Source organism: Danio rerio, chromosome 13, assembly GCF_052040795.2.
Source record: "Danio rerio strain M-AB ecotype USA chromosome 13, GRCz13ab, whole genome shotgun sequence".
Lineage (NCBI taxonomy): Eukaryota > Metazoa > Chordata > Actinopteri > Cypriniformes > Danionidae > Danio > Danio rerio.
The window spans coordinates 1,020,001-1,045,030 of NC_141033.1; the positions used below are offsets into that span (position 1 = coordinate 1,020,001).

A 25,030-nucleotide genomic window follows, 5' to 3' on the forward strand; every position below is an offset into this window, starting at 1 on the left:
TCAAAAACACAAGCAAACATATTTAACCATAGATTGTGCGGAGTCAGTGTGTACAGTGTGTGTTTTTGTGCTCGACAGTTCACTCAGGCGGGTGTTTTCGAGACGGTCTGGCAGGTGAAGTTCTACAACTACAACAAGAGAGACCACTGCCAGTGGGGGAACAGCTTCAACAGCATCGAGTATGAGTGCAAACCCAACGACACGCACACACTCATGTGGATCAATAAAGAGATGTTCCTGTGAATCAGAGGAAATCTGAAACACAACACACACACACACACACACACACACACACACACACACACACATGCTCTGACTGTGATGGAAACTGCTGGAAATGTGAATCAGTGTAGAGATGTAGCCTTCCCTCTGTCTAAAAGGTCAATAGAGTGTCTTGATGAATTTACCCACATTATAAACATACTACAGTAATTCATAGTAAATACTACAGTGTTTTTGAACCCTACTATAGTTATATTGTACTGTATATAGTATAGTATCTACATCTCTTTCTTAATAAAGGCTCCAGCTTACTGTAGTATTAACTAAAGTGAACAGATTAACTGTAATGCATACTGTAGTATACTAGAGTTTTTACTACAGTAAACTGTGATGTATTGTTGTATAATATACCAAAACAAATTACAGTATTGGCTAATTTGTTTATATTATTGTAGTTCTGTTACCATAGCAACTGTAGAATCACCACGGCACATCAGTTAATATAGTTGTTGTGTTACCATAGCAACTGTAGAATCACCACAGCACATCAATTACTATAGGTGTTGTGTTGTCATAGCAACTGCAGAATCGACACGGCACATCAATTATTATAGGTGTTATGTTACCATAGCAACCATAGAATCACTGCAACTCATCAATTACTATAGTGGTTATGTTACTATAGCAACTGTGGAATTGCCATGGCACATCAATTACTGTAGTGGTTGTGTTACCATAGCAACTGTTGAATCGCCACGGCTCATCAATTACTATAGTGGTTGTGTTACCATAGCAACTGTATAATCGCCACGGCACAACAATTACTATAGTGGTTGTGTTACCATAGCAACTGTAGAATCACCACAACACATCAATTACTGTAGTGGTTGTGTTACCATAGCAACTGTAGAATCACCACAACACATCAATTACTGTAGTGGTTGTGTTACCGTAGCAACTGTAAAATCACCACAACAGATTAATTACTATAGTTGTTGTGTTACCATAGCAACTGTAGAATCACCACAACATCAACTGCTATAGTGGTTGTGTTACCATAGCAACTGTAGAGTTACCACAACAGATTAACTCACCTTCTTTACTATAATATGGTTCAAAAACACTAAATGATTTACTCTAAATTACTCTAGTATTTATTTTTCATGTGGGAGAATAGTTGCACTTTACCCTGTTTGTCGTGGTGTTGTGTTTAGCTGCAGTTTTCCTTCCAGCCGTCTACCTCTGAAGAACCTGAAAGAGGATGAAGTTTACTTTTATATGAGTTTGCAGATTTTATATTGATTCTATGGTCACACTTTCAATAAGATTACATTAGTTCATGCATTAAAATACAATAAGCAACGCTTTAATTACAGCATTTGGTAATCTGTCCTATATTAATTTTCCTTTTGGCTTAGTATCTTTATTATTCTGGGGTCACCACAGCGGAATGAACCGCCAACTTATTCAGCATATGCTTTACAAAGTGGATGCCCTTCCAGCCGCAACCCAACACTGGGACTGTTAATCTTCTTTAATAGCTTTCAAAAATACACTCATTATTATTAGTTCCTGTAAACTCTCAGTGCATTAACAAGCACAATAATGCATTATTAATTGTTGAACTGTGATTAATAAATGCTATACAGTTATTGTTTAACATTACTTCATGTTAGTAAATAAACACATCATCTAATGTAACCTTATTGTAAAAAATGGGCTATTTTATAATTCAGCAAGATGTAGCATCGTATGGAAATACCTTTATAGTGTGTTTTTATGAATATTTTCTATTGGTGCATTGTGGTATCCGTGCAATAAATGTGTATGTTTTTTTCCAATATTTTTTCAATATTTTGAAAATGGCAATAATCTATCAAATAAAAAACATCAAAATGGAGATGTGGGAAATGATGCATATCAGTTTATCTTTTCTTTATCTATCTATCTATCTATCTATCTATCTATCTATCTATCTATCTATCTATCTATCTATCTATCTATCTATCTATCTATCTATCTATCTATCTATCTATCTATCTATCTATCTATCTATCTATCTATCTATCTATCTATCTATCTATCTATCTATCTATCGTTTAACTATAAATAAGCATGAAGTCCAGCAGGTGGCGCTGCAGAGCAATAATAATCAATTATCCGGAAGATTAGCATGGGTTTTAGCAGGTTCACCTTAAGATCTAGTGTAAGAGCTTAAGACCACTTTAAGACCTAACAGTAAGGTGGAGTAAGACCACTTTAAAACCGTAGTAAACCTAATCTTATAGCGTTTATATGAAATCTCAGTCAGATTAGGTTTTACACATACAAAAACAGTAGATATGGGTCAAAGACAGATGGCGATTTTTAAGCATCAAAACAAAAGCGTAGTGCAGCATTTTTTATCTGCACGAAAATGATTCATACCCTCATATGAAAAATATACTATAGTGTTTTTGAAGCATACTATAGTGAAGTTTTGAGTAATAGATATTGTAATAATAATCATGCTTAATTTCGCCACAGCGGAATGAACCGTCAACTATTCCAGCACATGTTTTACGCAGCAGATGCCCTTCCACCCGCAACCCAGTACTGGGAAGCACCCATACACACTCACGCACTCATACACTATTTAGTTGATCAGTTTCCCCTATAGCGCATGTGTTTGAACTGTGATTGAAACCGGAGCACCCGGAGGAAACCCACGCCAACACGGGGAGAACATGCAAACTCCACACAGAAACGCCAACTGACCCAGTCGAGGCTCGAACCAGCGACCTTCTTGCTGTGAGGCAAGTATAATACACTTTGAACATGTAAATGAACATACTGTTCAACCATACTATAGTAAAGTACTTGAATTAATCTGCTATGATGGTTCTAGAATTGTTATTGTAATACAACAACTATTATAATAATAGTAATTTAATAATAGCAACATAATATAAACAAATGACCCAATGCTGTATTTAGTAGTATCACTAGTTAATGCAACAGTATTTGCTTTAATAATAATTACTATAATTACTACAGTATTTTACTATAGTAATAATTATTATAGTATTTTCATGTGGGTTATTTTCGGTGATTTATAGAAGACATGCACAAAATAGTGATTGTAACACAACTATAAACAAATGACCCAGTTCTGTAGTTTTCTACAACTGTGGGGTATATTAAACTACAATACACCACAGTTTACTGTAGTAAAATCTAAAGTACACTACAGTATTTGTTAGTATCAAGGGGTTAATACTACAAAGGGGTTAATACTATATATATATACATACATACATGCACTTTGAATTTTTTTAAGTGAACCAGATGCCAAGCAATAATTTCTGTGTGTGCGTGTGCGTGTGTGTGTTTGAGTGAGTGTAAAGGGAAAGGGCGGGGCGAATGCTTCCGTATATTTAGTACGCCTAAACCCGCCTATCATTTGCCTCTTCGCCCCGCCTCCTCCTCATGTCGTCCAATAGCATTGCTTCTGCTTGGCTCCGCCCACCCTCCCCGCCCTGCGGCTCTTCCTCGCGTCGCTGCTGCAGTGAAACCCACGGAAACGGACGGAAAACAGGTTACCGACAAAAAAACAGCGCTTTTCTGCACAAAACCACAAGACCGAGAGCAGGATTCTCCTTCTACATCTGTGCTGTCATTTATTGCTGTTCATTTCCGAGGGGGAATTCCGTCGCACAGGCAGCAAAATGGTAAGGTACAACAGCGCATTTGTAAACAAATAACGTTACCTGCTAATACAGTTTCAGATGCACCAACAAATACAACGCGCGTGTGTTCATTTGAAGATTTCTAGGTTTAATATCGTGCATCCGCATGGGTTTGATCGTGTGTGAGTGTGTCTATTCTTAGTCGGGTTCATGCAAAGTGGTTGCAAAGCCATTGCAGAAATGAACGCTTACCTGAGTTGCAGCGCCTGTCGTGATGCAGTTTGGCATTTAAAGTTAAAGCCAGAGCTATTAACTACGACATTAGTCGGTCATTACGAGCGCCACACGTCTCCCTGTCCATTATTGTATCAACAGTTTGATAAGAGTCCTCTTATGGATGCCATAACGCTCACCTAGCATGAGTGCACTGTCTGAATTATGCAGTTATCCATATGTAATGTGTCCGTAATGGTGCTTTGTGTTCAGCCCTTGTGTGTGGAAGCACGTCGTGTTATAAAATAAGCGTTGTGTTGGTTGTACATTAATTGTTTGAAGTGGTAATACCACGTTATTCGGTGATGCTGTATTCGTAGGCCTCAAAATGATATTGGTAAAAACTGACATCACGATATTTTATTTTCTGCAGGACATACTGCGATGTTGAGTGTGCTAGGTTTACCTGATGACATGACTGGCTCTGTTGTAAAAGAATTGATCAATTTTAGATTGATTTTACGATGGTTTTAGCGGAATGCATCTGCATGGAATATAATAAACCAATCAGAAGCATTGATAACTAGACTAGAACGAATATGCAAATGAGAGGAACTCCATTTTATGGATTGGGGTATGTTTGGTTTTTTATTTGTGCATTATGACCTCCTGCTTGACGATAAAATATATGAAAAGTATTATTTGCAAATTCTAAATAGTGAAACTGTAACAGCAGCCGATGACTATGGAAGTTAAAAGTGCTGCATGTCAGTTTTTGACTCTTCTAAAGCCTAAAATACCGTAATATGTTTGCAGATATTCTACAAACATGCTCAGTGAACATCTGAAACGCAATGCTGTAGTCAGATATTCTGCTTTGAACATGTGCATTACGTGCTGGAATGGCTGTCTTTGTTTTGGTCTCTCAAACCCGCCCAATGCTAGTTTAGCCAATTATATTTCAGCACCCCAGCTTGCCTTGCTGGAAAACAGCGGCTGCGTCTGAAACCGCATACTTCCATACTATATAATACGCTAACGTGTCTCCGACACCCTCAGTTATATCTGCGTCTAGGGCGGCAGAATAAAGAGGGCGGCGTCCCCGACACAACCCTCACCACCCGCACCCTCAGTTATATCCACGTCTAGGGCGGCAGAATAGAGAGGGCGGCATCTCCGACACTACCCTCACCACCCGCACCCTCAGTTATATCCGCGTCTAGGGTGGCAGAATAAAGAGGGCGGCGTCTCCGACACAACCCTCACCACCCGCACTCTCAGTTATATCTGCGTCTAGGGCGGCAGAATAGAGAGGGCGGCATCTCTGACACTACCCTTACCACCTGCCCCCTCTTCTATCCGCGTCTAGGGCGACATAATAGAGAGGGCGGCGTCCGCGCACTACCCTTACCACCCGCGCCCTCAGTTATATCCGCGTCTAGGGCGGCAGAAGAGAGAGGGCGGCGTCTCCGACACTACCCTCACCACCCGCACCCTCAGTTATATCCGCGTCTAGGGTGGCAGAATAGAGAGGGCGGCATCTCCGACACTACCCTCACCACCCGCGCCTCAGTTATATCCACGTCTAGGGTGGCAGAATAGAGAGGGCGGCATCTCCGACACTACCCTCACCACCCGCACCCTCAGTTATATCCACGTCTAGGGTGGCAGAATAGAGAGGGCGGCATCTCCGACACTACCCTCACCACCCGCGCCCTCAGTTATATCTGCGTCTAGAGCGGCAGAATAAAGAGGGCGGCATCTCCGACACTAACCTCACCACCCACACCCTCAGTTATATTGTTGTCTAGGGTGGCAGAATAAAGAGGGCGGCGTCACCGACACTACCCTTACCACCTGCCCCCTCTTCTATCCGCGTCTAGGGCAGCAGAATAGAGATGGCGGCGTCTCTGACACTACCCTCACCACCCGTGCCCTCAGTTATATCTGCATCTAGGGCGGCAGAAAAGAAAGGGCGGCATCTCCGACACTACCCTCACCACCCGTGCCCTCAGTTATATCTGCGTCAAGGACGGCAGAATAGTGAGGGCGGCGTCCCCGACACTACCCTCACCACCCGCACCCTCAGTTAATTCTGCGTCTAGGGCGGCAGAATAGAGGGCGGCGTCCCCGACACAACCCTCACCACCTGCCCCCTCTTCTATCCGCGTCTAGGGCAGCATAATAAAGAGCGCGGCGTCCGCGCACTACCCTTACCACCCGCGCCCTCAGTTATATCTGCGTCTAGGGCGGCAGAATAGAGAGGGCGGCGTCCCCCTGACACTACCCTCACCACCCGCGCTACAACCACATACCCCCCCCCCCCCCCCCAGCTTTTACTTTAGGGTTGAGTTCGGCGTGACCGTCCTTTGCCTAGAGCGGCAGTTCAGCTTGCTCCGGCCCTGCAAGGCAAGTACGTCACGTGACTATGTCTAAATGGCGGATGTAGTACGGCCAAATTCCATTCATACTGTATAGAACGTACTTTTCTAACGGCCGAGTAGTATGTTTTAAATTCTAATGCAGTACCTACTGAGAGTAGTTGGCGGTTCCGGATGCAGCCAGCGTATTTCATTAATTCAGTCATGATGGCTCTCAATGCATGTGTCTGTGATGGAAATGAGACATCCAGTGGATAGCAGCACCCCCCAAATGAGGTTTAGAGTTCCACACAGAGTTTTTAATTTGCAAATAATATAAATATTACGAGCGTAAACATAAGGTGAACAGGATACGTTGTAACCCCATGTGCTAACAACACGCTATGTGATGCGATACGCAGTGATAAGCAGCTGGCTGTTTGCACTAGGGTTGTGCCGATAGACGATGCCATCATCTACCGCTGATGGCTGACAATCTTCACGATGCTGAGCCGTCATCGCGATCTATCACGTCACATTTATATTATTTATATATATATATATTATTATTAAACCATTAATGGCTTCCATAGTATTTTGCTGCTTATGGAAGTCAGTGGCTGCTTTACCCAGCATTCTTCAGAATATCTCCTTTTGTGTTCAACAGAAGAAAGAAACTCAGTAAACTCGCAGCCACTTGAGTGTGAGTAACCTATGAGGAAATCGTCACTTGTTTTTTTTTTTTGGGTGAACTGTCCCTTTAACTGGAACATAAAGTAGGTCTGTGCTGCCACGTTCTGTTCCAGCTCCTCGGGGGTTTGTGTTTTAATAAAACGGCGTGTCGTAATCGCTGTCTGTTTCTGGAAGAGTCCTGTGACAGACCTACAGCAGGCAAACACACTCATATACTGTCAGCCGGAGGTCAGTATAACACACACACACACACACACCCACATATACACACACACACACGTTCAATAACTCACCCATGCACACACACACTTATACACTCACTCATGCACACACACACATATACACTCACTCATGCACACACACACACTCACTCAAACACACTCATACACTTACTCATACACTCACTAACGCACTTATTCTTGCACACATACACTTACTCATTTACACACACACACACACTTCAAACGAACATACACACTCAGACAGACAAGCACACATGCAGACTCACACACACTCAAACACTTATATGCACACATTTACACTTTCACACACACATACACGCACACAAACACACAATCATGCACACACTCTCATATGCACACACACTTATACAATCATGCGCATACACACACATAAAATTACACACACACACACACTCAGAAAAAACACACTCAGACAAACGCACACACACACACACATAGAGAGACTCACACACTTAAACACTTATACACACAAACACACATGCACACATACTCAGACTCACTCAAACACACACACATATGCACACACTCATACATTCACACACAAACATGCACACTCATGCACTCACTCACATATACACACACACACTCATGTACACAAACTTAGACTCACTCAAACACACGCGCACACATTCCTACATTCACCCATATACGCGCACACACACTCATGCACACACTTACGTACTCTCATACACACACACCCATGCACATACTCGCATACATACACTCGCATACACACACACACTCACACATACACACACACTCATGCACAGATACTCAGACTCACTCAAACACACGCACACACATATGCACACACTCATACATTTGCCTATATATGCGCATACACACACCTACATACTCTCTCTCACACACACACACACACTCATGCACACACTCACATATACACACACTCACACTCTTGCACACACTCGTGTATATACACACACACTCACATACACACACACACCCATGCACACACACATAAACACACACACCCATGCACACATACTCAGACTCACTACACATATGCATGCACTCATACATTCACACGCACACTCATGCACTCACTCACATATACTCACACACTCACATACACACACACACATACCCATGCACACACACACACTCATGCACACATACTCAGACTTACTCAAACACACATACACATATGCACACACATACATTCACCCATCGACACACGCACTCACACACACTTATACTCATGCACACACTCATACACTCACTCATGCTATTGATTGGTAAATGTCCTCCTATGTTGTTTAAATGTAATCAGCGTGAGGAGCGTAGACTTTAAAGACGGTGATGATGATAATAAGTGTAGCCGGCGTCTGTGTTCTGCAGTTGTGTTTTGCTGATCATATTGTGTGTGTGTGTGTGTGTGTGTGTGTGTGTGTGTGTGTGTGTGTGTGTGTGTGTGTGTGTGTGTGTGTGTGTGTGTGTGTGTGTGTGTGTGTGTGTGTGTGTGTGTGTGTGTGTGTGTTGCTCTGCAGGCCTCATTGTGCGGTGCATCTTTTGTGCGCATTAATTGACTCTGAATGGCCAATGCATTATTAATGTTGTGTGTGGAGCATGTGTGTGTGTGTGTGTCTTCTCAGACAATGCTCAGCGCACTAAACACTTCATTTACATCTCAGAAGAGCACACTAATGATTCAGACTTCATTTCAAACTCCACATTCTGTGTTCTGCTTTCTGTTTCATCACACTGGCGGCCTTCATTCGTTTTTTCAGCTCACAGGTAGAGTGTGTGTGTGTGTGTGCTCAGAATGAGCATCGATGTATTGTTTGCTGTGGGCAAAACAAGCATTGAACATTATTGACATGACTGTTTCCTGCTCAATAGTTTACTAAAGCAGCCATTGACATCGATTTTGGTAAAAATGCACACGATGCAATCACACAAAGACTAGTCGAAATTATTCACCTGTGAATTTCTTCATTTGTTTTTCCAATATTTCCTAAATGATGTTGAACTGATTCAGGTATATTTCATAGTGTTTCCTTTAATATTTGTTTGTTCTGGAGAAAGTCTTATTTGTTTTATTTGGGCTAGAATAAAAGCAGTTTTTTATTGTTTTAAACACCATTTTAAGGTCAATATTATTCACCCCCTTCAGCAATATTAGTGTTGGATTGTCTCTAGAATATAAACCACTGTTATACAATGACTTGCCTAATTACCCTAACTTTACCCTAATTACCCTAGTGAAGCCTTTACATGTCACTATACACTGAATACTAGTGTCTTGAAGAGTATCTAGTCTAATATTATTTATAATCTAAGACGTATATAACAGTTACATGTTTGTAATATTAAATAAAATAAGCTCTCACTTGTCCCTCGGCGCTGTGGCAGATACAGATTGTGTCTGTTTGAGCTTTTGAACTGAATGAGACTTTATAAATAATAAAACAAAGCCGAGAGACGGAGCGTTCACTGTTTCATCTTCCAGAACGGCAGCCGCGCGGAGGATTCCTGACACTCTGCAGATCGCAATAAAGATATACAAGTCATTATTCAAATCATACATAGAGATGTCATTGTGTAGGATGACATGTAGATATACAGCTGAAGCCTGAATTATTCACCCTCCTCTATATTTTCTTACAATGTCAGTTTAACAGAGAGAAGATTTTCTCAACTCATTTCTAATAACTGATTTATTTTCTCTTTGCCATGATGACAGCACATAATATTAGACTAGATATTCTTCAAGACACTAGTGTTCAGCTTAAAGTGCATGTAAAGGCTTCACTAGGGTAATTAGGGTAAAGTTAGGGTAATTAGGCAAGTCATTGTATAACAGTGGTTTGTTCTGGAGACAATCCAACACTAATATTGCTGAAGGGGCCAATAATATTGAGCTTAACATGACTTTAACACTATTAAAAACTGCTTTTATTCTAGCCCAAATAAAACAAATAAGACTTTCTCCAGAAGAACCGATATTAGAGGAAATACTGTGAACAACTCCTGAATCTGGGGAATATTTTATTAATATTTTGTATAATAATACTGTACTCTTCAGCTGTGCATGCTCGGTGGATTATGACACACCTTCATACTGGTCTTCTTTGTGAGTGCGATCAATAATATTTAACTAAATCTCTTTAATGTTTTCTTCTCTTTTTTTGTAGGGAAATGAGGCAAGTTATCCCCTGGAAATGTGCTCGCATTGTAAGTATCCTCTTTGTTTCTCATTTATGTTTAAATTTAAGCTGTATATTGACTAACTAACCTTACAATGCTCACACTGTTATGGGATGATGACACTAGCTGTGCTTCCATCCAAAGATGTGAATTAGATTTATGCACAAGACTAAAATATCGCATAAAGCATTTAAAGGCTGATTTATACTTCTGCATCAAGCGCACGCTAATGCTACGGCGCTGACGCATAGCCCTTCGCTGTGGCCGTCAGCATCGCTGACGTGCACCTCTCAAAAAATGTAACTACACGTCGCAATGACGCGTAGCGCAAGCTCTATGATTGGTCGGCTTGGTAGCGCTGACGAGTCTGGGCGGGACGAGAGCCGCGCGAATGGCGCGAGCCTGATTGTTTACAAGCGTGGAGTCCTGTGAAGGAGCTCCGGATGGAGAGTTTTGTTTTGTGTGTACCTCATGGTTAAAGTTGTTGCACGTCCGCCGGTTCCTGCCTCAAAATGAGCGAGTTTGAGCCACTTGTACATTCAGGAAGTGTTCAGGAAAACAAAACAGCAGAGAAGAAACTCGACACAGAGGAACATTTACACCTCACTGCCAACTAGCGTTTCGGAAGTGTTAATGCAGACCGACAGAGACAGCAGCAGAAGTATAAATGCACAGCTAAACGCATTGCATGCGCCGTGGGTTACGCCGGTCACTTGACGCAGAAGTATAAACCAGGCTTAATACAGCAGCGCTTCCAGTCAATGAGAAACAACACAATCATCACTTCTGCTAAACGTGCACAGATATCACTGAGAGAGGTGGAGTTTGAGGTGTTGGGATTCTTCACTGTAGTGTTTGTTCTCTAATAAATGAGCTGCACCTCAGAACACTAAGACCAAATGCAGTGAACACGGTGAATGCGGTGGCTTTTGGAGGCGTGAGACCGGAGCGCAGACAGATGCTCAAGACCGTTCTGGAGGGAATAATAATAGAAAAAGAAGAATACTGAAGCACTGTGATCATGGACTGACGGAGGGCTGATGCCTCTTACAATCAGCACAACAACATTTCACCTCTGCAACAACGGAAAGCTGGAAACCAACATTAATGACCCTCACACACACATTTACATCTGATTAGCATCTCGCAAAAATGAAATCCCATCATCACTTTATTTATGCTCATGCTTCAGTTTAAGCTTCCTTTAAACATTTTTCTTATGCAATATTCCAGATCATGCATGGAAACACAGCTACTGTTGTCAGGGCTAGAGTTGCTGTAGAGTTGTGGATGTATAAGCTAAGCTAAAATGCTATCAGGTAAAGCTAGTCTCCAGAGGTGCTGAGTGTTATTTATAGCTCTGAAACTGTTTTAATTAGTTCTGCTTCGCTCTGATGTGCTCTAATGACCTGAGCGAGAGGGATGGACATGGGAATATGCACAATTATGAAAACTGGCTGAAGATTAATTGTCTAAATGATCATTGTGATTATGCGTTTAATTGTCTCATTTAATGTTCTGATTTTAGTGATTGGTTGTCTGATTTGGCAGTTTGGCAATTGATTGTCTGATTCTGTGATTTAGTGATTAATATTCTGATTTGGTGATTTAATTGCTTGATTGGGCGATTGATTGTCTGATTTGGTGAATGTTTGTCCCATTCGATTATTTGAAGAATGTCTGATTTGGTAAATGTTTGTCTGATTTTGGGATTTAGTGAATAATTGTCTGATTTGGTGAATTTTTGTCTGATTTGATGATTTGGAAAATGTCTGATTTGGCGATTGATTGTCTGATTTGGTGAATGTTTTTCTCATTCAGTGATTTGAAGAGTGTCTGATTTGGTTATTGATTGTCTGATTTGTTGATTGTCTGATTTGGTGAATTTATGTCTGATTGATGATTTGTTGAATGTCTGATTTGGTGATTTGTTAATGATTGTCTGATTTAATGATTAATTGTTTGATTTGGTGATTTTGACTATTGTCTGATTTGGTTAATGATTGTGTGATTTGATGATTTGGTGAATGTCTGATTTGATTGCTTGGCAATTCATTGTATGATTTGGCAATTGTTTAATTGGGTGATTTGATGATTGATTGTCTGATTTGGCGAATGATTGTCTGATTTGGCAATTGATTGTTTCATTTGATGATTTGGCAGTTGATTGTCTGATTTGGTGATTTGGTTAATGATTTATGACTTGGCAATTGTTTAAATAGGTGATTTGATGATTGATTGTCTGATTTGGTGATTGTCTGATTTGGCGAATAATTGTCTGATTTGGTGACTTGACAATTGATTGTCTTATTTGATGATTTGGCAGCTGATTGTCTGATTTGACGATTTATTGTCTGATTTGATTGATTGTGTAATTTGATTATTGATTGTCTGATTTGGTTAATGATTGTCTAACAGTTGATTGTCTTATTTGATGATTTGACAGCTGATTATCTAATTTGATGATTGATTGTCTGATTTGGCGATTGATTGTCTAATTTGATGATTGACTGTCTGAATTGGTGATTGTCTGATTTGGTGATTTGGCTAATAATTGTCTGACAATTGATTGTCTTATTTGATGATTGGGCAGCTTATTGTCTGATTTGACGATTGATTGTTTTATTTGGGAATTTTGGCAATTGATTGTCTGATTTAGTGATTCGGTTGTCTGATTTGGTGATTTTGGCCATTTATTGTCTAATTTGGTGATTTGATTGTCTGATTTGGTGATTTAGTTGTCTGATTTGTGATTTTAGCAAATGTCTGATTTGGTGACTGATTGATTTCACAATTAATTGCCTGATTTGGTGAAAGATTATCTGATTTGGTAATTGTTTGTCTGATTTGGTGAATAATAGTGTGATTTGGTACTTGATTGTTTGATTTGATGATTTGGCAAATAATAGTCTTATTTGTTGATTTTTCAATCGATTGTCTGATTGGGTGATTTGACAGGTTATTGTCTGATTTAGGCTGTCACAATTATCAAATTTGGCTGATGATTGATTGTGTAATAATGATAGTGAATTATGCAATCTTAATCGCCTGAGCTCTCAGATTTCATCCAAAATATCTTCGCTTGTGTTCTGAAGATGAGTGAAGGTCTCAGCAGTTTGTAAAGACATGAGGATGATCAATTAATAACAGTTTTCATTTTGGGGTGAACTAACCCTTTAATATTTGAGAACTGACAGCTTGATGTCCTACTTTACACAAGGCCATATGTGGAGTGTGTCCCGGAGCTCAGAATAACCCGAGTCTGCTGAGGGTTTCCCTGCACGTCTGCTGGGCTTCTGCTGACCTCACGCCTATAAATATATATTGAAATAAATAAATATGAGCTCCTCGGGTCCTGTCCAGCTCTCAGAGAAACACTGATGCATCTCAAACTGACAACAACAAGCTGTCATGCATGAAGAGAAGCAGCGAGCAGCACATTCCAGCATTCGGACCAATGCAATTGCGGTTTATTTATACGATGCATGTGTTTGCATGGTGAAACTCAATTATAATTGCAGCTCAGTTATGAATTTTCTCATTGGAGCAAAACAAAGCGTGCATGGAGCTAATGTGCATGAGGAAATCAATCAAGAAGTTATTTCTAATTTTATTAATATACATTTTTAGGGAATAGAAAAGTCATCATCTTTTCAAAAAAAGAATTGATCATATTATATGACATTATAATCGGGTATATTATTCATTCATTCGTTTCTTTTCGGCTTAGTCCTTTTATTAATCCGGGGTCGCCACAGCGGAATGAACTGCCAACTTATCCAGCAAATGTTTTGTTCAACGGATGTTTTTCCAGCTGCAACCCATCACTGAGAAACATCCATACACACTTATTCACACACATACACTATGGACAATTTAGCTTATTCAGTTCCCCTATAGCGCATGTGTTTGGACTGTGGGGGAAACCGGAGCACCCGGAGGAAACCCACACCAACACGGGGAGAACATGCAAACTCCACACAGTGCTGCCCACTGTGGTATTTCCGTGTTTACACACTGCTGATTATGCAGTAAAAAGCTCCAGACTCCTGCTTCATTTGTTCTGAAACTCGTGTGTGTTGTGTGTGTGTGTTTTGTGTGTGTGTTTTGTGTGTGTGTGTTTTGTGTGTGTGTGTGTTTTGTGTGTGTGTGTGTGTGTGTTTTGTGTGTGTGTTTTGTGTGTGTGTTTTGTGTGTGTGTTTTGTGTGTGTGTGTTTTGTGTGTGTGTGTGTTTTGTGTGTGTGTTGTGTGTGTTTTGTGTGTGTGTTTTGTGTGTGTGTTTTGTGTGTGTGTGTGCGTTTTGTGTGTGCGTTTTGTGTGTGTGTTTTGTGTGTGTGTGTTTTGTGTGTGTGTGTTTTGTGTGTGTGTTGTGTGTGTTTTGTGTGTGTGTTTTGTGTGTGTGTTTTGTGTGTGTGTTTTGTGTGTGTGTGCGTTTTGTGTGTGTGTGTGTGTGTTTTGTGTGTGTGTGTTGTGTGTGTGTTTTGTGTGTGTTTTGTGTGTGTGTTGTGTGTGTGTGTGTTTTGTGTGTGTGTGTGTGTGTGTGTGTGTGTTTTGTGTGTGTGTTTTGTGTGTGTGTTGTGTGTGTGTTTTGTGTGTGTGTGTGTGTGTGTGTTGTTTGTGTGTGTGTTGTTTGTGTGTGTGTGTGTTTTGTGTGTGTGTTTTGTGTGTGTGTTGTGTGTGTGTTTTGTGTGTGTGTTTTGTGTGTGTGTTGTGTGTGTGTGTTTTGTTTGTGTGTGTTTTGTTTGTGTGTGTTTTTTGTGTGTGTGTGTGTGTGTTTTGTGTGTGTGTGTTTTGTGTGTGTGTGTGTGTGTGTGTGTGTGTGTTGAGAGCTTTCCTCCATTATTCCTCGTCTGTATTCTGATTATTCATCAGCTCTTCTGAACACATGCCGAGTCTGAGCTCTTCAGTATGACAAGAGTCCTCATCAAACTCGCAGACGCCCACACACACACACACTCCTACACACACCACCCACACATTTAGTCTCTAAGCCACATCACCTGGTCAAATTGAAAATAGTTTTTACCATATTTTTGATCAAATAAATGAGTTACGCTTTAGTTTGAGTACCAGTTCTCACCATTAAAGGGACAGTTCACTCAAAAATGACAATTCTGTCATCATTTAATCTCCTTCAAAGAGCACAATCTCATTAGCATTTAAAGCGACAGTGACAAATGCCACACAATTAAGATCAAAGCCTGAAAGGGTCAGATTCAGAGAGTTAGAGTACATTATTTCTGTGGTGTTTTGAACTGAAACCTCACACAAACACACTCTAGAGACATTAGAAATGCACTTTACATCTAGATAAAATAAAGAGTGTGATCAACAAATGAGTTTAGTCCAGCAGTGTGGTCAAATAAAGCAGTTTATACAGCAGCTTTGGATGGAGTGGGTCATGTGACCGACTGAACGAGCTTATAGTTAGAAAGAGAGTTTGAAATCGCAGAGCTTGTGTGTGTAGCTCCGCCCCTTTTGAAAAGAGCACAATCTCATTTGCATTTAAAGCGACAGTCACCAAAACACCACACAATTAGGATTAAAGCCTAATAGGGACAGTTTCAGAGAGTTATAAAGCATTAGTGTGGTATTTTAAGCTGAAACTTCACCACACACTTTAGAGACATCAGAGACTCATTTTACATTGGGATAAAATAAAGTTTGATCAATGAATGAGCCCAGTAGTATGTTCGAATAAAGCAGCTTTAAATGAAGTGGGTCATTGTAGCTCCACCCCTTTTTAAAAAGAGCACAATCTCATTTGCATTTAAAGCGACAGTCACCAAAACACCACAATTTAGCAGTTTCAAAGACTCATAAAGCATTATTAGTGTGGTATTTTGAGCTGAAACTTCACAAATACACTCCAGGGACGCCAGAGACTCATTTTACATCTTGTTAAAATAAAGTGTGATCAATAAATGAGTTTAGTCTAACAGTGTGGTCAAATAAAGCAGTTTATACAGCAGTTTTGGATGCAGTGGGTCTTGTGACAGTCTGAATGAGCTTATAGTTAGAGAGTTTGATATCGCAGAGCTTATGTGTTTGTAGCTCCGCCCTCTTTTGAAAAGAGCACTATCTCATTTGCATTTAAAGCGACAGTCACCAAAACACCACAGTTTGGCAGTTTCAAAGACTCATGAAGCATTATTAGTGTGGTATTTTGAGCTGAAACGTTTCTACACACACTAGAAATATCAGAGTTGTGTTTTACTTCTTATAAAAAGGGGCATTAAATAAAATATGATCAATAATTGAGTTTAGTCCAGCAGTGTGCTCATATAAAGCAGTTTATACAGCAGCTTTGGATGAAGTGGGTCATGTGACCCCCTGAATGAGCTTATAGTTAGTGAGAGTTTGATATTGCAGAGCTTATGTATTTGTAGCTCCACCCCTTTAAAAAAAAAGCCCAATCTCATTTGCATTTAAAGCGACAGTCACCAAAACACCACACAATTAGGATTAAAGCCTAAAAGGGTCAGTTTTTAGAGAGTTATAAAGAATTATTAGGGTGGTATTTTGAGCTGAAACTTCACCACACACTTTAGAGACATTAGTGACTCATTTTACATCTGGATAAAATAAAGTTTGATCAATAAATGAGTTTAGTCCATCAGTATGTTCAAATAAAGCAGCTTATACAGCAGCTTTGGATGAAGTGGGTCATTGTAGCTCCACCCCTTTTTAAAAAGAGCACTATCTCATTTGCATTTAAAGCAACAGTCACCAAAACACAACAATTTGGCAGTTTCAAAGACTCATGAAGCATTATTAGTGTGGTATTTTGAGCTGAAACGTTTCTACACACACTAGAAAGATCAGAGATGCATTTTACTTCTTATAAAAAGGGGCATAAATTAAAGAGTGTGATCAATAAATGAGTTTAGTCCAGCAGTGTGGTCAAATAAAGCAGTTTATACAGCAGTTTTGGATGCAGTGGGTCATGTGACCGTCTGAATGAGCTTATAGTTAGAGAGAGAGTTTGATTTCGCAGAGCTTATGTGTTTGTAGCTCCACCCTCTTTTGAAAAGAGCACAATCTCATTTGCATTTAAAGCGACAGTCACCAAAACACCACAATTAAGCAGTTTCAAAGACTCATGAAGCATTATTAGTGTGGTATTTTGAGCTGAAACTTCACAAAAAAAACACTCCATGGACGCCAGAGACTCATTTTACATATTGTAAAAGGGATCTTAAAATAAAGTGTGATCAATAAATGAGTTTAGTCTAACAGTGTGGTCAAATAAAGCAGTTTATACAGCAGTTTTGGATGCAGTGGGTCTTGTGACAGCCTGAATGCGCTTATAGTTGGTGAAAGAGTTTGATTTCGCAGAGCTTATGTGTTTGTAGCTCCGCCCTCTTTTGAAAAGAGCACTATCTCATTCGCATTTAAAGCGACAGTCACCAAAACACCACAATTAGGCAGTTTCAAAGACTCATGAAGCATTATTAGTGTGGTATTTTGAGCTGAAACGTTTCTAGACACTCTAGAGACATCAGGGACGCATTTTACATCTTGTAATAAGGGGCATAAAATAAAATATGATCAATAATTGAGTTTTAGTCCAGCAGTGTGTTAAAAACGTAGCAGCTTTGGATGGAGTGGGTCATGTGACCGCCTGAATGAGCTTATAGTTAGTGAGAGAGTTTGATATTGCAGAGCTTATCCGCGGTATTAGGCAGAATCGTGGACCCGCATGGCTCATAAATACAGCACCATGGGTAAACCTCTGTGTGGGATGACCAGCGTGAGATGTGAGTGTGTCCCCCTTCCCTAATTTCACTCCGTTTTACTCTGTCTCTGTTGTATTGGGCTCTCAGTTTGAAGAATCCTGTGTATTTCCTGCGCAGATAGGAAGGAGAATGTGTGATGTGTGTGTGTTGTTTTGTCTGCTAATGGTGTTTATTTGTTTGTTTTGTGTCTCTCTCCTTTTTCTCTTCGTCCAGTCGATGCTGATGAGATTAAACGGCTGGGAAAGAGGTTTAAGAAACTCGACCTGGATAATTCAGGATCTCTGAGCGTGGAGGAGTTCATGTCCTTGCCCGAGTTGCAGCAGAATCCGCTGGTGCAGAGAGTCATCGACATATTCGACACCGACGGGAACGGAGAGGTGGATTTCAAAGGTAAGCGCAATTGAAGTGCGCCTGACATCAAAACTAACCATATTGCTTTTGTTAGCTCACTTTGCTAGTTTTGTGGTGAACAATTCATCGGTGCATGTCATTAAAAACAATCCCTCGTGTGCAGAATAATACAGATGCATTGGGGAATTCTGATCATCATCTGGCAAAAACTACATCACAGCACGCAGACTGAAGTGTATGGAACAAAATCAATGCCAGTAGTAATAAAAATAAATAAATAAAAAGAAATAGAATATAAAATCGAAATAAAAAGCTTGCCGAATAGCACAAACTGAAAAAAATAATACATTAAATTAGCAACTGCTTGCATTTTAATGACTTGAATTGCCAGGGTTTGTATTTTTAGGGCCTGAAATTTAACACAGCTGTTTATTTAAGCTGTGAATATTTCAATTAAAAATATTTCAAACACATTTTCATACTTATAAATTCAATATTTCATATTCAGTTTCCAGATTTCTCTTACAAAATATTCAATATCTGTGAAAAATATTTCATTTTCAGTCAATTTTATTTCAGTTCAAAAATTCGCTTCCATAAATTCAGTGGATCAAGTTCGGCTCTCAAAATTTGACATTACTTCCGGGAACTGCAGGACAAGCGACAAACAATTGACAATCTCCAGCTGCTTTTTTTACTAGCAGGTAAACCAATTTAAGATTTTTATACAAGTCAATAGGTGAGGAAAAAAGCTAATAATGGCACAAAAAGTATTTACAAATTCAATTAAAGTATTTAAAAGCATTTAATTTTGTCAATGTCGAATTTTAACAGCCGAATTTGACCCACTGAATTTATGGAAGCAAAATTTTGAACTGAAATAAAATGAACTGGAAATTGTCTTTTGAGTATTTTACATGAAATCAGGAAATTGAATATGTATTATTGAATTTTTAAGTATGAAAACGTGTTTGAAATATTTTTATTGAAATATTCACCGCTTAAATAAACAGCTGTGTTAAATTTCAGGCCCTAAAAATACAAACCCTGGAATTCAAGTTATTAAAATGCAAGAACTTGTTAATTCAGTGTATTATTTCTTTCAGTTTGTGCTATTCAACAAGCTTTATAATTCAATGCTTTTGGCACTGATTTTGTTCCAGAGAAGTGCATCCGTGGAGTTTTTTTATTATTGCATCAAAAATGAATCCTACATTTTCAACATTTATGTGCATTTTTTTATTCAAATTTTCAAATTGTGCATTAAAAATAGGTGGATGGAAACATGGACAGTGTGATCTCTATTTCTGCATTAACTGTATTGGTGTTTCTCTCTCTCTCTCTCTCTCTCTCTCTCTCTCTCTCTCTCTCTCTCTGTGTGTGTGTGCGTGCGTGCGTGTGTGTGTGTGTGTAGAGTTCATCGAAGGCGTCTCTCAGTTCAGTGTGAAGGGAGATAAAGAGATGAAACTGCGCTGTGAGTATCAGTCTGACTGTCTGTCTTCTGCATGTCTCACACACTGTTATGGGTATAATTAATTAGGAAATACTGCAATTAAATAACTTTTCTGCTAAAAAAAAAAATCATAAAGTACGAGATTACTTAACGTTTTCAGGTTCATAATTACTATATATATATACACACACACACACACACACACAATCACATCTGTGTTTTATTTATATCAATTATGAATATGTGCTTTTTTTTCAAATATTCCCCAAATGATGTTAAACAGATTCAGGAGTTGTTCACAGTATTTCCTCTAATATTTGTTCTTCTGGAGAAAGTCTGATTTGTTTTATTTCGGCTAGAATAAACGTAGCTTTTAATTGTTATAAACCCATTTTAAGCTCAATATTATTCACCCCTTCAGCAATATTAGTGTTGGATTGTCTCTAGAATACAAACCACTGATATACAATGACTTGCCTAATTACCCTATGTCACAATCACCAGCGATCTAATCCTTCCAGATCACTGATAAACACACAGATCACATAATCTGCCAGTATATGGACTACAAGATCCAGTCATGCAACACACACACACACCTGCTCCAAGTCTCCATTGATTAGACTCACTGGGCTATTTATACAGCACACAAACACACAGAAGTTATTGTTATATGTTACTGTGAACATTACGACGTGTTTCCTTTGCCTAGTCTTGCCATGTACCGATCTTTGCTTAGTTTTGTTTGCTTATTCATGTCTGCTGCCTGCCTTTGACCATCCGCCTGCTTATTGACCACGATTCTGGATTGCCTGTATAATAGACCCTGCGTTTGGATCTGCACTCTGTTGTCAGCGTCCTGTTCACATTACACCCTAAATTTACCCTAATTACCCTAACTTTACCCTAGTGAAGCCTTTAAATGTCACTTTAAGCTGAACACTAGTGTCTTGAAGAATATCTAGTCTAATATTATTTACTGTCATTATGACAAAGAGAAAATAAATCAGTTATTAGAGATGAGGTATTAAAACTATTATGATTAGAAATGTGTTGAGAAAATCTGCTCTCCGCTAAATAGAAATTAGGGAAAAACACACAGGAGGGCGAATAATTCTGACTTCAACTGTTACTCACCCGACTCTGGTCTCAGAGAATTGCTGTAATCTGCTGTTTTTCTGCATTCAGTCGCCTTTAGGATCTACGACATGGACAAAGACGGCTATATTTCCAACGGCGAGCTGTTCCAGGTGCTGAAGATGATGGTGGGCAACAACCTGAAGGACACGCAACTGCAGCAGATCGTGGATAAAACCATCATCAACGCAGACAAAGACGGAGACGGGAGAATATCCTTCGAGGAGTTCTGCGCCGTAAGACACTTTAAAGGCCACATATTTAGGCCTGTCACCATATCTCTAATCTACCAAATCTATATATTGCACTAAAATATACTGCGATCAACAATATTAATGTCATTTTAAGAGCATTTTATGTCACTCATTATATAATGCCAGAATGACAATATAACATCATCACCATCCAAGCGCACTCTTCCAGAGAACACTTCATATTTCATTCTTAATATTTAATTTAATTATAGTCATTTTAACTATTTAATAATCAGGCATTGGAGTCAGAATGTGAAAATGAATATCCTAAATAAATAATAATACATGTTAACACTAAAGTGCAAGGAGTAAGAGAGGCTGTGATATCTGCTAGCAGATCTATTTTCAGCTGTCAGACACCCTTACGCCCTATTCAGAATCAACGCTTGACAGAGGGCGTGTCTAAAGTTGGGGCTGACGCAATCGTCAAAGCAGCGTCAGCCAATGAAATTAGTCAGCAATAGGCCACTGTCTGAGCTGGTGTATTTGCATACAGTAATCTGATTGGCTGACGCTTCCGTCTGCACTTGAAAAGTTGAGCAAGACACAACTTTTGCAGAGAGCAACGCCACTAAAGCAGCACCGACGAATCCGCAATGCAGTTCAACAACGCCTGGCGTCGCCCATTCAAAGTGAAGCGTTGAAGCTGACGCTCTGTTTGAATTGGGTTATATGTAAAAATACTATAGTAATTATTTGTAAATACTACAGTGTTTTAACACTACTGACACCTCCAATATAGATAGAGATGTTGCACAACCAACTCAAATGTTGCTAGAATTTATTTATTTTTATTTTTTTTGCATTGGGAATATACACTCAACGGCCACTTTATTAGGTACACCTTACTAGTACCGGGTTGGACCCGCTTTTGCCTTTAGAACTGCCTTAATACTTCATGGCGTAGATTCAACAAGCTACTGGAAATATTCCTCAGAGATTTTGCTCCATATTGACATGATAGCATCACACGGTTGCTGCAGATTTGTCGGCTGCACATCCATGATGCCAATCTCCCGTTCCACCACATCCCAAAGCTGCTCTATTGGATTGAGCTCTGGTGACTGTGGAGGCCATTTGAGTACAGTGAACTCATCGTCATGTTCAAGAAACCAGTCTGAGATGATTGAGCTTTATGACATGCTGCGTTATCCTGCTGGAAGTAGCCATCAGAAGATGGAGACGCTGTGCTCATAAAGGGATGGACATGGTCAGCAGCAATACTCAGGTAGGCTGTGGCGTTGATGCTCAATTGGTACTAATGGACCCAAAGAAAATCTCCCCACACCATTACACCACCACCACCAGCCTGAACCGCTGATACAAGGCAGGATGATCCATGCTTTCATGTTGTTGAGGCCAAATTGTGAGCCGAGCATCCGAATGTGGCAGCAGAAATGGAGACTCATCAGAGCAGCAACGTTTCTCCAATCTTCCATTGTCCAGTTTTGGTGAGTCTGTGTGAATTGTAGCCTCAGTTTCCTGTTCTTAGCTGACAGGAGCGGCACCCGGTGTGCTCTTCTGCTGCTGTAGCCCATCCGCCTCAAGGTTGGACGTGTTGTGTGTTCAGAGATGCTCTTCTGCAGAGCTCGGCTGTAACGAGTGCTTATTTGAGTTACTGTTGCTGGAACCAGTCTGGCCATTCTCCTCTGACCTCCGGCATCAACAAGGCATTTGCGCTCACAGAACTGCCGCTCACTGGATATTTCCTCTTTGTCGGAGCATTGTCTGCGAACCCTAGAGATGGTTGTGCGTGAAAATCAAAGTAGATCAGCAGTTTCTGAAATACTCAGAGCAGCCCGTCTGGCAGCAACAACCATGCCACGTTCAAAGTCTCTTAAATCCCCTTTCTTCCTCATTCTGATGCTCGCTCTGAACTGCAGCAGATCCTCTTGACCATGTCTACATGCACTGAGCTGCTGCCATGTGATTGGCTGATTAGAAATTTGCGCAACAAGCAGCTAGACAGGTGTACCTAATAAAGTGGCCGGTGAGTGAATATTGCATCACCAAAAGTGGAGCACATGTCCATGTATTGTGCGATTAAATCCATATATTGATTACTGTGGCAGGCTTATAATCCTAACTCAACGTTGCATATTCTGCGATGTGACTATTACAGATGCACACGTTGCGACATCAATGCTGACATGATACGTTGTGCTATCCCGTGATCCCCCTCGCTTATAAATTATGCACTAAATCGAGATTGCATTGGAAAGCATAACACCTGTGTGTTGTCTGCAGGTTGTTGGAGGTCTGGATATACACAAGAAGATGGTTGTGGACGTGTGATGGAGCTGCTCTCCATCTGATCCGCTTTCCTCTCTGGATATCCAGCAAATGCTCTCTGTGTGTTTCAATGGAAGTATTTAAGCCACTTTTGTCAACTAGAAGCCAGTGTGTGTGTGCGCGAGTGTGTGTGCGTGAGTATGTGTGTGTGTGTGTGTTATTGAGCTGCTCAATAACCTGCTGGCGGACACTGAACGAGCATCTCAGCTGAGGAGGAAACCATATTTATTTAGTTTTATTTTTTAATGCTTTTGTTTGTTTGTTTTTTTACAATTAATTTAATCTTTTGAAGAAGAAGAAGAAGAAAAAATATTAAGTATGATATCTATAAGTATATATATATATAAGGTATGACGTGTGCCAAGCAGAACATACAGAACAAACACACAAACAAAAAGCTTCTCTTCAACTGCATGACGAAACCGAGCGTCTGTCTGTTTGACTTTGTGATATACACTATTTCTATTATTCTAGCATCTAACCATGTTTAATACCTGTTCTTTTGTATTAATGGTGATCATGTATAAATGTTTATATTGAAAGTGCATCTTCTGTCATTGAGACGGTGTTGTAGAATGTTAATTAACAAGACAACAATTCGGTTCACGCTTCACGTTAATCCCAGATGCAGCAGCCGACGCGCATAATTAGTTCTAATGCATGTGCGAATGTCAAAGCAAATCTGCGCTGAAAGTTTGCTTGTTTTTAAATATTTAGCAGGTATCTATGGTACTTTGGGTGCGTTTCCATCCTAAGATGCGAATTTGATTAATGCGCAAACTGCAATATTGCATTAAACGTTCGAGGATGAAGCAGCGTTTCCATTCTGACTGTAGTTTGATGTGTTTGTTCTCCTCTAATAAATGAGCTGCGCTGCAGAAGACGAAATGCAATGAGCGCGGTGGCTTTTGGAGGCGTGAGACAGGAGTGCAGACAGATGCTCAAGACAGTTCTGGAGGATATAGTAACAGAAGACGAATGATACTGAAGCACTGTGGTGGCCTTTGTAATCAGCACAACAACATTTTTAGATCGTTTACAATATAAAGCTGGAAACATGGAGAGCTGCAGACCAGCACTGATGACGCAAACACCCTCACACACACATTTACACTTGTAAAATCATCCAAATGCGCAGACTTTATTCACTGAATGTGTTTATATTGTAGTTTATGTGCATTGTTCTTATTAGAAATAAAGTTAATCCTACTTAAATG

General features: G+C 39.9%; 2 protein-coding genes across 7 annotated transcripts in view; both read left to right on the plus strand.

The window, feature by feature from the left end:
- Window positions 1-2,122, plus strand: part of cnrip1b (cannabinoid receptor interacting protein 1b) — an 8,905-nt gene extending 6,783 nt beyond the window's left edge. For 3 of the 4 annotated variants that reach the window (XM_087277978.1, XM_087277979.1, XM_087277977.1), the window contains exon 3: window positions 79-2,122. In XM_087277978.1, the coding sequence (XP_087134104.1) occupies window positions 79-243 (165 nt within the window). In that variant the 3' untranslated portion in view covers window positions 244-2,122. The remainder of the gene's footprint in view (window positions 1-78) is intronic. The other variant, NM_001327770.1, reaches the window with a different exon arrangement.
- Window positions 2,123-3,763: 1,641 nt separating this feature from the next.
- Window positions 3,764-25,030, plus strand: ppp3r1a (protein phosphatase 3, regulatory subunit B, alpha a). Of its 3 annotated transcripts, none has more exons than XR_015505298.1 (6): window positions 3,764-3,932; window positions 10,575-10,614; window positions 18,540-18,716; window positions 20,092-20,151; window positions 21,319-22,323; window positions 23,517-25,030. XR_015505298.1 is itself a non-coding variant. In NM_001327772.1 (6 exons), the coding sequence occupies exons 1-6, from the start codon at window positions 3,930-3,932 to the stop codon at window positions 23,814-23,816; spliced, it is 513 nt and encodes a 170-aa protein (NP_001314701.1). In that variant the 5' UTR covers window positions 3,779-3,929; the 3' UTR covers window positions 23,817-24,628. The 3 variants fall into 3 exon arrangements, 1 of the variants encoding a protein (NP_001314701.1); XR_015505299.1 differs by having other exon boundaries at window positions 21,319-21,757; window positions 23,506-24,102; NM_001327772.1 differs by having other exon boundaries at window positions 3,779-3,932; window positions 21,319-21,503; window positions 23,769-24,628.

Excerpts from the sequence above, each read along its gene's own strand:
- ppp3r1a (NM_001327772.1), top strand. Across the intron at positions 18,717-20,091 it reads CGGAGAGGTGGATTTCAAAG|AGTTCATCGAAGGCGTCTCT; the intron begins GTAAGCGCAATT and ends GTGTGTGTGTAG. Across the intron at positions 20,152-21,318 it reads TAAAGAGATGAAACTGCGCT|TCGCCTTTAGGATCTACGAC; the intron begins GTGAGTATCAGT and ends TTCTGCATTCAG.